This window comes from Dipodomys spectabilis, unplaced genomic scaffold, assembly GCF_019054845.1.
Source record: "Dipodomys spectabilis isolate Male_0828 unplaced genomic scaffold, ASM1905484v1 ptg000076l, whole genome shotgun sequence".
Lineage (NCBI taxonomy): Eukaryota > Metazoa > Chordata > Mammalia > Rodentia > Heteromyidae > Dipodomys > Dipodomys spectabilis.
This window is the reverse complement of record NW_024870753.1, coordinates 7,812,201-7,826,587: the sequence shown is the minus strand read 5'-3', so window position 1 is coordinate 7,826,587 and position 14,387 is coordinate 7,812,201. Positions and strand designations below refer to the sequence as shown.

The following is a 14,387-nucleotide window of genomic DNA, read 5'->3' as shown; positions in this document are numbered from 1 at the left end:
AGAAGTGACCGTGTGGCTAAAGTGGTAAAGCATTGGCCTCGAGCTGAAGAGCTCAGGGACAGTACCCAGGCCCAGAGTTTAGGCTCCACACCGACCAAAAAAAAAAAAAAAATTCATATACTGCAGTGCCTAGAGTTTCAACTCATCATATTGCTATGTTAAAGACTAGGATGATATATAAAAAGAAGCAAAAGAAAAATCACTTCTAATTCACAACATTAAATCAGGAGAGGATCCATAAGGAAGAATACAACAGATAAAATTTTAGGAACTTCAAGCTTACATCTGCATTGTCGCTGCCAGGCCGAGAAGTATCTCCACCGCTCCAGTCAGTCCTATAAGGTCCATCTCCAGGATCCATGTCGGGTTCACTAACTGTTAGGGCATCCCCTAGAGGCCTGGAAGGTGTCACTACAGCTCCATCCTGAAACAGTTTACAGAAGCACAAGAACACACACACACACACACACACACACACAACCAGAGAAGGTTCATTACTAACTGCAATAAGTGACACTATTTCTTCTACACAGAGACTTTGAAATCTCAAATCTCTGATGTGATCAAAAATGTTTAAAATCCTACAGTAAAAAGCATGAATTACTACAAATTCTAAAATCCTAAAATGACATGATTCTAAAAACAGTAATAGTGGTATTCTAATAAAGACAGTAAAAATTCCAACTACTAAAAATAGCAAATAATAATATTTTATTAATTGTATTTTATTAATGTGATTTAGCTTATCTGACTATTGGTAAAGATGATTATATTATTGCTTCCCATTAGCATCCTTCCAATGCTGCCGAGTTTCAATAAATTGCCAATTCTAGGACACATACCACAAAATAAATTATTGTAAGCTTTAAATCAGGAGCCACATTTTTACTGCTCATAGGTAAGAATGCTGTCTTTGCCTAGTATAACAATATGATATTCAAAATGGGGGGACTGAAAGTAATAAAAGAAGTATAATGAAAAGTACACAAGCCAGGAAGTGAGGGCCTTCTAACCTGTGACCCTGTCGAAGTCACTGAACCAGTTTGGGGCCTAGTTCTCTCAACCTCATGGAAATGAGCAGACCAGGCTGCAAAGTCTGAAAGAATATTTTCAGTTCTATGGGCATGTGGCTTTCACTTCAGACCTGATTCAAGAAATAGTGATAGCTCATCAGCTTTTACTAATTGTAGGTATGTAGGCAATTTGTCCACTTTCCTCAAAGATGAAGTATAAGCAGCTGTCTATGAGAAATACAATTAAATAACATATCTGGTTGACATTCAAATTTTGAGCTATTTTTTCTAATGATACCATTATCCCCGTAACTTATCCTGTACAGCAAATTCTAATACTATGTACTTTAAAGCTACAATAAAAACACAGTCATTGAGATTATGAATGTGCCTTGAAGACACCAGACTCTTGCCTCAGCCTCTAAGTGCTGGAATTACAGGCATGGACTAACACACCCTGCTGAATTCTGGTTCTATCACTTTTGAGGTACATGAACTCAGATAATCTGCTTAATCTCTCTAAGCTTCTCTAAATTTTACATGTGAAATAAAGAAAAAGAACAGGACCGAACTTCAGAACATTGCTGTACAAAGTGGAGAGGCTTGTCCATGTATGTACAATGTCCGTCATTTTATAAAAACCTATCAACTGCCATTCTTTCTTAAGATGAGACAAAGACTCACAAAAATTAACTATGTTCACCTAAATACATTTTTATCATTTGTCACATCAAAGAAAAAAGCACCCAATTTTTTTCCAAATCACTGCAGAACAAAGAAAGGAGATATGAGCAAGTAAACAATCAAAGGCCCACACTGACTTTTGTGCAACGTCCTACACAGGATATCCTGTTGTCCTGTGTTAGAAAAATCACTTTAAAAAGGCCATTGCAACATCTCCGACACATTGCCAGAAGACACTTTTCCTGTAAAAGGCTGGGTGGCCTTGTCAACAGTGATTCTACCTGCGCAGAGCCTGTGGCTTTGGATAACTGCTCTTGTAGCTGAGGAATGTGCTTCCTGGCCTCTTGGATCTCTTTTAGCAACTTCTGGGCAGGTGTTCGGTTATAGTCTTCCTGCAAGAACTGGAAAAGTTATAAAATTATTTTGAGAATTATTTATGTCATTAAATATAGGAAGAGTCCATTATTAATCAACAAAATAGTTGCTAGCATGGATTATAATTCTCTTCAATCATGATTATGACCCAATTAACTCCATTAGGCCCACTCACAATTTTATTGTCCTACAAAGAGCCCCATTTCTAGTTTAGTACCTGTAGCCGTTCCTGTTCTTTCTGTAACATTTTTCTCAAGATTTCTACTTTCTGGTTATGAACCACATTGTTTTCTTCCTGGAGAAAGATAAAAAATAAACAACCAGTAGAGAGAAATAAGCTGAAATAGAGAAAACAAGATAGACATCATTCTGTTTCGGCCCCAGACTCAGTGTCTTTCAGGATTTCTTCTATTCCTGGCTGTCATGAAGGCAGCTTTCAGACACAATACTTAAAAAGACAAGAATTCAGGGGAGTTTCTACCTTGTTATTTCACTACTACTAAATTGAGTCCAAGAGAACATTAACACAGGTAATAGTGGCAGAAGTGACGGTATATAAGTGTAAGAGCAGTATCTTATACTTCTTTGTGTTTTACTACTGGTCCCCATGCTGGGCACAAACTCCCTATCCCTCCTGCCAGAAATATGAGACAACTTGCAACCACTCATCTCTCTGTATTTCAACCCTGTAATATTTTGCCAATTTAGTCTTCCTAAAATCCTGTTGTAGTCATATCATTTTCTTGCTCACAAGACTGTTTAACGGATTCTCACTGCTTATCCAGTTACATGTAAATCAGACAGGCAGCTACGTAAGATCTATAGATGATGTACTTTTCACATGCTCATCTGACTATGAACTTCCTTAACAGGCACCAGCCAAACAAAAGTCCTGGAAACTTCCTAAAATGGTACTTTCTTGGCTCTTCATTTTTGTTTGTTCTACTTCCTCTACCTCAGTTGCTTTCCAATCTGTCACCACCACTTAAATGTTACTTGTTTTACAAGGCTCAGCTGGAGTAATAGCTTTCCATAAAGTCCTTCCTCTTCATAGTTAGATGTGCTTTCTTTCCTCCTCTGAGACCTCATAGAGCATAGGGGTTTTTTTCCTCATAATGAGTATTTTTTGCCTTTGTGTTATACATAATTGCACACTCATGACTTGACTTCAATCAACAAGGATTTTCTAAGCACCTCTATCATGTCAAACAGTATTTCAGGTACTAGAGACACAATAGTACACAAAATAGACAAAAGAAAAAAAAAAAAAACTGTCCTCTTCTAAGACTCCTTAGATGGCCAAGAACTTTCTACAGGAGATATCTAAATTATATTTCTGTGAGTGACACACTGATTTGAACAGGGCAGATATTTAACAGTTATTCAATTAAGTATGCCATGACAACATTTTGTAATCATTCTAAGTTATAATGCAACTTATATAAATACCTCAAAACTCTTACTAAAAAGCATACTACATAACCAAGCTTTGACTCAGAAATACTGCTGGCCTTACCCCCACCAGCACAGGACTGGTGATCCTCTCCATGTTCCCAGATGCTCCAGGTGAATGAGGGGAAGACATGATGGGAGACATATGTCCAATGGCCGATGGCTCTACTTCAGAATCAGCAAGGGGAATTTGGGGCGACCCAGGTGGGCGTCCCTGAACAGTGAGAGCTACATAGGAACCAGCTTGGGGCAAGACGAGGAGAGTGGAAAGGAAGGAAAAAGAGAATGATATTAATAAGAAACTTTTTTTTGAGATATTGTATCTACTGCTTACTCTGGCTAGCCTCAAATTCACCATGTACCCCAGGCTGGCAGAAAAACTGACTTTATTTTTCTTGCTCAGCTCCTAAGTGCTTGGATTACAGACATGTGCCAGGCCTGGCAATCTGACAGATCTAAGAAAATTATGTTATGTGACAAAATCCCATCATCTGCTCATCAACTGGCCTTTCTACTGTGAGTGCCCCTCCACAGGAGAACATGCCCTTTCAGACTGCAGAACACCACACAGAAGAGCAGACACTGCATCAAAGCAAATACAGTCTCTAACCTCAACAATGTATTTTCTTAATTAAGAGATGGTTAACACCAACCACTTACTAATGGTATGTTCTCTAATTTCTTAAATGCCCATTTTTGAAATCTTTAAATTTTAATGCAATACTAATTAGGCAGGACTTAACATTCTAGAATATAACAATAAATTTTAAGCTAGTCTTATGAAATGAATATAACTAAAATAGTCCACATAGCAGAAAAATCACAATAGTGAGTTTTAAGTGAAACTTTCACTAGACATTTAAAGGGAGGGAAAAAACCCTAAATAATAGAATTTATTATAAGCCAAAACTCACCAGCCAACATTCACTATTTATCTAGCATCAGTAAGAAATTAATGTTTCACATAAACAGCTTTTTTAGATAACTGATCTCTAAATGAAAAAAACTTTTTAGACTTTTCAATACAAATTTTAAATGCATTTTAACACTTGCTTCCCTAAAATTTAGTCCTCCCATGAAATTAGCAGTCATTTCACAGTGTTCTATGGTCCTAAAAATTATCCTTGGTTAAACTAACTAGTTCCAACTGCTAAGAAAGGAGGGTGTCTAATACTTTAATACTTTTTTTTTTCTTTTTGAGACCGGGTCTCACTATGTAGGCTAGGCTAGCCTCAAACACTATAAAGTCCTCTTGCATCAGCCAACTAAGTGACTGCGATTCACACACACAGCCATACCCAGCAAGTATAAGTACTTTTTAAACCCTTACAGTCCTATTACTCTTTTTCAGAAAGTCATTTCTCTTATATTACTAGCTCACATACTGTCTCCAATAGCTTATTAGTTCTTCCCTTTCTCCTTTAGTTCTAAGGTGCTCCAATTTGAAATCACTTTTACAATGTCTAGAATCAGCATCGAAGAGTAGGTGTATATGAAATCTCTACATAGTGCACAGGTTTTAGGCATGCCACGTCTATTTTGTTTACTCAGGGTGTTTTATGCTTGGTTTGTTAACTATACCCTCACTAATGCTACTGGGTAAGTAATCTACTGCTATAATCCTAGGGTTTAATTTTGTTTTCTAGTGCTAAGGATTGAACCCAAGGCCTTATCCATGCTACATGCAAGCCTCTACCACTGAGCTCCAGCTCCAGCCCTCAGGTTGTACTTTTTAAGTAAAATTTATACTGGAATAAATAAAACCAACAAAATAACTAGAAGGATAAGGAACTCACCTTATTTATATACTCCACAGTAGATATCAGGTATAAATAAACTTGTGAGCATAAACCATCATATTTATGTCACATACAAAAAGTTATAGAACACAATCTTGTTGAGTAAACCGGTTTATTCAAGTGTGGGATCTGATTTTGATCATGGCATATCTTTTTTTTTTTTTTTTTTGGGTGCTGTCCCTCAGCTCTTCAGCTCAAGGTAAGCGCTCTACCACTTGAGCCACAGCGCCACTCCCAGTTTTCTGGTGGTTAATTGGACAGAAGAGTCTCATGGACTTTCCTGCCTGGGCTGGTTTTGAACTGCAATCCTCAGATCTCAGCCTCCTGAGTAGCTAGGACTACAGACATGAGCCACAAGTGCCTGATGATCACGGCATATCTTTAAAAATATGCTAATGTTAGAAACTGAAAGTGTACGGGGCTGGGGCTGGAAGGTGGTTCAGTAGTAGAGTGCTTGCATTGCATGCCTGAGGCCCTGGGTTCGATTCCTCAACCCCACATAAGCAGAAAAAGCCAGAAGTGACACTGTGGCTCAGTGGTAGAGTGCAAGCCTTGAGCTGAAGAGCTGAGGGACAGTGCCCAGGCCCAGAGTTCAGGCCCCACGACCGACAAAAAAAAAAAAAAAAGAAAGAAAGAAAGAAAGAAAATTGGAACTGTGCTAGAAAGGAAAATTAATTCAGAGCTGCTAACTGAAGCAATTAGAAGTTCAACAGAATAGTCTATCTATCGAATTCATTCTGAAGATGTCTCTCTACACCAGAAAAAGAGTTAAGTAAAATATTAATTATTTTGCTAGGCCACAAACAACTATCTTTTAGTTGTCATCCTCTTTACTATGAAATAACCTGATGAAGAAGATCATAAATTTTTTAATTTATTGTATCAAAATTATTTTAAGGTGTCATTTCCTTTTCTTTTTTTTAAATGTAATGACAAATACAGCCGACACCAAGCCAGTACAGAGAAAAGAACGATTATAGGCAGTGGGACGCTGGGACTTCCTCTCTCTACTCCTGCTATGCTGGTCTGTGCTGTTATTTCTGTAACAAGTGAAGAAACTCTTGGGAAACAGGCAGGACTAAAAGGTAGCAACCTGGATCTGGGCTGGGAGTGTAAGGTATGGAGCCTAGACTTTTTCCAGGCTTCCTTGCCACTGGCAAACAGAAGCTCACAGAAACACTGGTCCTTCAAGGGGCTGGCACTGGTCTGCCCAAGCCTCATCGCCAGGTGGGAGAAGCCACATCCACTTTTGACCTTACAATGGCAAGAGAATAGGCATTGTAGATTCTCACTGGTCTGAGATTCAGTTTTTCCATGAAAACTAAATGCAGGAAGGCTACTAACTCAAAGCCAAAATCATAAACCCTTAACCCTGAAGTTTTCCCAAGAGATATTCTCGACTCTGGATTGTACAACCATTTACTCATCATTGTGTCACGTGATCTCTAAACTTCCATTTCAGTCTGATCCCTCAACTTCCTCTCTTCTAATTCATTTATATGTTTATATAAATGTATATACTCAAATGAATACTCGAATGACAAAGATATAATGAACCCAATGTATGGAGCTGAGAGAAAATAACTACTAGTAACTTAAGAGTTTCCACTTGAGAACTTTATTCCACAGGGTTGGCAAACTTCAGCCAAGGGCTCACAGATATAGTTATATTAAAACCCAGCACAGCCAATCTTTTACATACTATGACTGCTTTGGTGCTACAATGACAGACTCCAGTACAGTAACAACCACCATGTTCCATCTACACCTCCTAAACTATTTGCTGTTTAGTCTATTATAGAAAATGTCTGTTGATTCTTGTCTTATGGGTTTCAGAAAATGATTCACACTAAATACAGTATTCACTTACATTTGATTAGCTTCACCACCTCCAAATGGTTTGAATGAGTCACCAGAGTTCCATTCACCTATAAGAAAATCAAATAACAGATATTAAATATATCCTACTAAGACAATGGACAGGCTGACTTTAAGAATTGTCATCTAGCTGGGCGCCAGTGGCTCACACCTGTAATCCTAACTACTCAGGAAACTGAGATCTGAGGATCAAGGTTCAAAGACAGCCCGGGCAGGAAAAGTCTGTGAGTCTCATCTCCAGAAAATGAGAAGTGGTGCTATGGCTCAACTGGTAGGGCACTCACCTTGAGCGGAAGAGCTCAGGGACAGTGCCCAGGCCCAGAGTTCAAGCCCCACGACTGACAAAAAAAATTATCATCTAAAATAAAACCAGGTATAATATATATACACGTGTGTGTGTGTGTGTGTGTGTGTGTGTGTGTGTGTGTGTGTGTGTGTGTGTATCTGGCTTTCTATGACTCTATTGGTTCTACTGCCAAATCAACATTTACACTAGAGTCACAGATCTAAAATCAAGATTGATTTTCCACTGCCTCTCATGTATACCATATACACAGCATACTTTTTTTCTGCTAACTCTGTATTGGTCTGTCTGTTCTCAGTGCTGAGGATCAAGCTCAGCACTCCATACATGCTAGGGTAAGTACTACCACTGTGTTATGCCCTCGGTCCTCTATAGGAACAATCCATTTGACACATAATAGTACTACCATAATTCATAGTTTAAATAAGGACTTTTATCACTTATATTTGTTTGCTGGCTTTTTGAGAAACGATCTTACTATGTAGCCCAGGCAAGTCTTGAACTTGTAATTCACATGCTTCAGCCTCCCAAAGACTATAAATACAGCCATGAACTACCATATCTGGCTAAAATCAATGTCATGGGGATTATTTTTGTTGTTGTTGCTTGTAATGCCCAAATTTGAACTCAAGGTCTCCTGTTTGCTAGGCGAGTGCTCTTGAGCCACATCTTTAGCCGCTACTTACATATTTAAAGGGGCTTTTTTTTCTTGACAGTACTGGGGTTTAAACTGAAAGCCTACTGCTTGATAGACAGGTGCTCTACCACTTGAGCCATGCTTCTAGCTCTCTACTTACATATTTTAAGGCACATTTCTACTAAGAGATTAATGTGGGCAGGAATGATCTTTACAAAAGTGAATTGTTTTCTTATCAAGAACATATAGGTCTTCACTTATTATGATACCTTTTATTAAGCCCTTTAATGAAGGATAGTAGTGATTACAAAATAAACGCAAAATAAAGTAAGTCTTAATATTCAACAGATCCATAAAGTGCTGCTTTTAATAAAAATCCAAATTAAAAAACAAAGAGTATGGCTGATATATCCTGTTTTCAATCCTACCACAAGTCCCATAATAGTCTTTTCTTTACCTTGATGATCCGATCACCTGTCTGCACACCAGCCCGCATGGCTGCTCCATCTGTGTAAGAAATGAGTTACTTAAAACATGATTCGCTTGCAGTCACTGAAAGTCTTCTTGAAAGTAATGCAAATTAACAAAGCAGTTAAAAACATGAGCTGTAAAAGGACATGAACCTAAGTTCAAATCATGCCTCTGTCTCTCACTAGTGAAATGCTACCTTTTTTTATGGTCTGCTACTTTTAGGCCCATTACCACCTATAAAATAATTTTTAAAAAATACTCTAAATTTCATGACATCCAATATAAAGAAAATATTCAATATGTGTTAACAGCAAAAGACATCATTTTAATTTGAGGGAAGAACTGATTATTGTTTAGCCTATCACCCTCCCTTTAGTCAATACTTATGGTCACTGGTGCCTTAAAGAATGGAAATTCTAGAGCCTGGAAGCTGTTGACACATAAAGTATCACAATCATGGAGTCATAGGGTTTCTAGAGTTACACAAATAATTAAAAAAAACACCCGGGGGTAAATTCATTCCCGTTAACACTACAGGCAAATCTTCTGCAATAGTCCACAGGACCTGCAAACTGTGAAGTTATTCTATTCCAGGCAACAGATATTTTCAAGCTTTTCCGTGCTTATTCTGCTTGCCCCTGGTGACAAAACTGTTTTTTAAAATGCCTTGCCTTCTTTGACAGACTGTACGAAGACTGGATTGTCTCCACTGACCGTCAGCCCAAATCCATTGTCATCTTTCTGGATGATCACACACCGCTGAACAAGACCTGCACAAGAACCAGAGTAAAGAAAGAAGGAAGAGAAGACAGAATGAAAAGGACAATGATTATATATTAGCAATGAACCATATGCTACCTGGGGAGACACAAGAGACCTCATGAAACCCATATATAAAGAAGAGTTCTAACTCCATCAACAAACAAACAGAGGAATATCACAAAGAAACACAAATACTGGTTTCTCACTGAAGAAGGAGAATAGACCTACTCCAAGATTAAAAAGTTATAGCGAATTGGAAAGGGGAATTATTAGAAATGAGACAATTAGAAAGAAAGCCTCTTCCTATCTGAGCTATTTATTTGTCATATAAAATCCTGTCCCACTGCTCTGAGCTCTAACTGATGTTTAATCCAAGAAAATCAAATGCTTCTGTAGAACATGTTAGGAGCATCCTATGGAAAATTCAAGAGAAATACAATCTTAACCTCAAAAAAATATTCTTAGATAAACAGACTGCAAAGAAGGAAAATATGTGCAGAATACCTGCAGCTACACTCCTAAAAGGGAAAGACAAAGGGATGAGTTCAAAGGGAAGAAATACTCTGGCTCACAGTGAAAATAAACAGAAAGGAGACAAAAGCAGGAAAGAGAAAACCTGTGAGCCTTCAACCAGTTCTTTTATCTACGTATATACTTACCTGATTCCTGTAGGAGAATTTTTCTCCCTCCTAAATAGCAAATGAAAACTGTCAGGCAAGGTACCAAACAGGGGAACTCAACCAAAAGAAGAAGACTGTCCCTAAGCAGACCACTCTGCAGTTCTGTTTGGCACAGATCAGATCTGAAGATCCTGATCTCTGTGTAGAATTACTTAATGTACTTTTAGTTTTGCAGAAACAAACCATTTCACCAAAACCCAAACTATGTAACATTAAAATAACACAAAGATTATGATTGGAAAATAAGAACTTCTTCCAAGAATTTTATATATAAAGAATAGATAGATAGCTTATATCAAGAGCCACAATATCTTTGAAATAACTGATATGCAAAGGATATGTTAAAGATAGTATATTACTAATATCTTGTTGGCATAGTATATTCTTGCTGATAATAACATGGCATGGATAAGTTGAGCTTACTAAAGACAAAAGACTGGAGTAACTGGATTCCTATAAAGAAAATCCAAACCTTGAAATCCTACTCTATCCAAAAATTAAAACATCACGGCGGGGAGGGGGTTAGAGTGCTTTCCTGGCATCAACAAGTCCCTAGGTGTGATCCCCTCCCCACGCTGGAAAAAAGGCAAAACCAAGGACCTAAATGTAAATTTAAGCCAACTTCTCAGAAGAAAATAAAGCAGCAAATCTCTAAGATCTCAAGGACACAGATCTCTCAAGATGTAAAATGCACCAATCATCAAAGAAAAAAATCTGGACTCAAAATTAAAAACTTTCGCTCTTCTAAAGACACTCAAAAAAGTGAAAAACTAAGCCACACACTGGGAGAAAATAGACATAATACTTTACAAATATCTGGCAAAACACCTTTATCTAGATTATACTTCTGAAAGCAACTTCACAATTCAATGGAAGATAATTTTTTAAAAGACCAAAAGATTTAAATAAACATATCAAAAAGATACAGCAGTAGCCAACAAATACTAGCAGAAGTGCTAATTAATATCTGCAATATTGACAACAATGTACATTGAAAACACAGTAAAACCTACGCACTAAACAGAATGGCTAAAAAATAAAAAGACTGAGCATATCAAGTGTTGGCAAGGCTATGGAATAACTGGAATTCTTACAATGTTGCTAGGAATTTACAAAGCCTTGAGAAAATAGTTTGGAAATTTCTTATAGAGATAAGCATATATTTACATATGATCCAGTCATTTTATTTCCAGGAGAAATAAAAACTCATGTCTATATAAAGGTTATTGCAAAAATGTTCAAACTAGATTTGTTTACTAGAGCCAAGAATAAGAAACAATTCAAATGTCTATGAACATATGAGTGGATAAGCAAATTGTTATAAACATAACATAAACTACTATCCAGCAAAAGAACAAAAGTACCGTGAATATATAACAAGATGCAAGGATGAATCTCAAAAACATCATGCTAAGCAAAAGGACCCAAACACAAGAGAGTGCATTATATAATTCCAGTGCAGCGCAGGAAGAGTCCAAGCTATAGCAACCAAAAGCAGACCAGTAATTACCTGAGCAAGGAGAGGGAATGACTGGGAAAGAAAAAGGAACTTTGTGTCGTGGAAATGTTCTGTATCATCAATTGTCACATGAGTGTGTTAGTTTGTCAGAAATCGTCAAACTGTGCACTTAGCAAGAGTGCATCTTATATACATCTTACCTCAAATTAGTTCCAACATTAAAAGTTATTATATCTCAATTCTAGAGATTACTAGCACTGCAGTAGTTTGTATTCATATCACTTCCACAAAACAGTAAAAGGTATTGAGGGTAGAAGAGAAATAACCCATCAGAATTCAACCTTTGTCGGTCAGGGATGGCATGTACCTATAAACCCAGAATTTGGAGGCTGGGGCAGGAGGTTCACAAGTTCAAGGCCAGCCTGGCCTTGATAGGGAGAGTCAACCTTGTTCCATGTAGCTTCTTTCAGATAATCAGAGAAAGACTATAAATGAGTATGGATACAAAAAAAATCTAGTGGAAAAAAAAAGTGTTCTAGATAAATTTCTAGTAAATAACCAGAATTAGAGCCTCCTGAAATAGAGTAAGAGCAACATTTTACAGGAGTCTGTATAAATCCATGCTTACTGAACACCAATATTTCACCATCTCCTTAACAATCATTTACATTTCAAAACAGACCCTATGGTATTAAAATAAAAATCAAAGTAATTATAATACCAAATATATTGATGTTCACATAATCTATATCTATGCTTCCCAGCCCCCTGAAATCAGTGAAAGAAGTCCACTGTACTAAAACACTGGTCTTCTGAAACACACTTCTCAGGTGCTTGCAGTGCAAAGGCTACTTGTCAGAAGCGAGGCAATACGGCTGATTTAGTGGTATGCACCTATAATCCTAGCAGTCAGAAGACTGTGTAATGTAACTACCATATGAATGTGACTGTCTCTGAAAAAAAGTAGCAAGCACATAATCACTTGGATGGCTATAAGCTGTGTCCCAGAACTCTGTATGGGGACAGGCAGAACATCTAACAAAAAAGACAGTTCTAAGGCTCAACTTTCCTTGAAACTCATGATGTCGTTCCACTCTCACCATTCTTGGTGGTACATGAAGACTTTTTCCCACAGCTATCTATTAAATGAATATGGAGCATAGTAAGTAACTATATATGTATGCACTTATCAAAAGGCATTATAATTTTTTCTTTTGCCTCAAGCTATAAACATCTAGAAAACAGCTTGTGTCAGTCCTATTATCTACATATCCCTTAGCATATAACAGGAACTATTTATAGACATCTACATACAACAGGAATTCAATAAATATTAAATAAATCTGAGTTTGTTTTGTATAAAGGAAATTCTGAATAAATCATTTTAATAAGAAATTAAATCATACAACCAGGCATGGTGGTACATGACTATAATCCCAGCTAAAGGATCAGATGGCAAATTCGTGGCCTGCTTAGACTACATAGTGAGACCCTGTCTAAAAACAAATAAACAAAAACCTCAATTAACAAGAGAAGAAAATCATAGCCCTGAAGATTATTCACAGTAGATAATACTATGTAAGAACATTAATTAACAATCTGCCTGGCAAGATTTCAGCCTATCTACTTGAAACTAACTCCTCTACTCACAACGACATTTTTTTTTATATTTCCTGTCTTGACATTTCTCCTGGAAGCAGGAGAAGTAAAAATGTTCTATCAACTTTACATATATACTAGGCTTTCCTAAATTTTATTTCTCTTATTAGAAAAAGACATGGCTTTCCATTACAATAACGTGACATGTGAAACGAACATTAAGTCTACTTCTCACACCATAGACAATCACCAATGTTTTTATTTTGAAAATGAATACACTGTATTTTTGTAATGCTTTGGAGAGAAAAGGATAAAAGATATTCTGAAAAATGTAAGAAGGCACTCTCAAGTTTCACTATAAACATATTCCTGAAGAAAGGTCACATCTACAGTGCCAGATAGTAATTTAATGAAAACGGAGTGCTAGACACATGGGCAATATGGCAACCCTTCATATTACGTTGCTTTTGGAGAACATACATTAGTCTTTCTTCACCTTTTATTTTATTACATGACCAAACTTCTCTAAGCCTCACCTCCTAAGAATTAGCTTCAGGAAAGGGTGTGGAGAAAAACCATGTGCAACCCAATCAAAACAGCTCATTTGCAAACTGCTGCCAGACATGCGTGTTTTATGAGTAAACCTTCAGATAGACAATCCTCTGTTAAGAAGCTTCTGCTGTCTAAATGCATAATGCTGCCAGCAAGAGGAGCCTCAAGTCCCCAGCATTCTGATTTCTTTGTTTAGATCACTAACAGAAATAAATGTCTTTTTTAAGTTACATTTTCTTCTACTTTAAGTTTTCCAAAAGGGAAGAGCCAATTAAGATGAGTCAAGACTTTATTCCATCAATTGTCTACTAAAATAGTTCATCTCAATCTCAGCAATCATTCATTCAAAACTCACTTAAGAAATGACTCCAAGTCAGGCATTATGGGATTTGCAAAGACGAGTACAGAAGCAATTAACTACTTGCAAAGGAGGACAGCAATGTTCAGAAACAAGAAAGGCAGCTGGGCAAAACCAGGAAGGAGCAATACTTTTTAAATTTGACAGATAAAACTGCCACAAAGTATATATGCTATGGAATATCATATTGTCCAGCAATACATGCAAACATATATATATATATATGTATATATAAAGAGAGAGAGAGGAGTTGAAATTCCTAGCTAATTAACAAATGTACTACTTCCTATTCTTCTGGTAAGAATACAATATACACTTTTCAAGAATGTACTCTATCTTCATTAATTGTGAAGAACAGATCTCT

At 37.0% G+C, this 14,387-nt stretch overlaps 1 protein-coding gene across 3 annotated transcripts in view; it reads right to left on the bottom strand.

Annotated features, from left to right (window-relative positions):
* The window catches only part of Arhgef12 (Rho guanine nucleotide exchange factor 12), a 116,914-nt gene that overhangs the window by 42,422 nt on the left and 60,105 nt on the right, over positions 1-14,387 (bottom strand). For all 3 annotated transcript variants that reach the window (XM_042683013.1, XM_042683015.1, XM_042683014.1), the window contains 7 exons: positions 9,285-9,383; positions 8,600-8,649; positions 7,194-7,251; positions 3,589-3,767; positions 2,290-2,367; positions 1,979-2,098; positions 284-424 (listed from right to left, as the gene is read on the bottom strand). In XM_042683013.1, the coding sequence (XP_042538947.1) occupies positions 284-424; positions 1,979-2,098; positions 2,290-2,367; positions 3,589-3,767; positions 7,194-7,251; positions 8,600-8,649; positions 9,285-9,383 (725 nt within the window). The remainder of the gene's footprint in view (positions 1-283; positions 425-1,978; positions 2,099-2,289; positions 2,368-3,588; positions 3,768-7,193; positions 7,252-8,599; positions 8,650-9,284; positions 9,384-14,387) is intronic.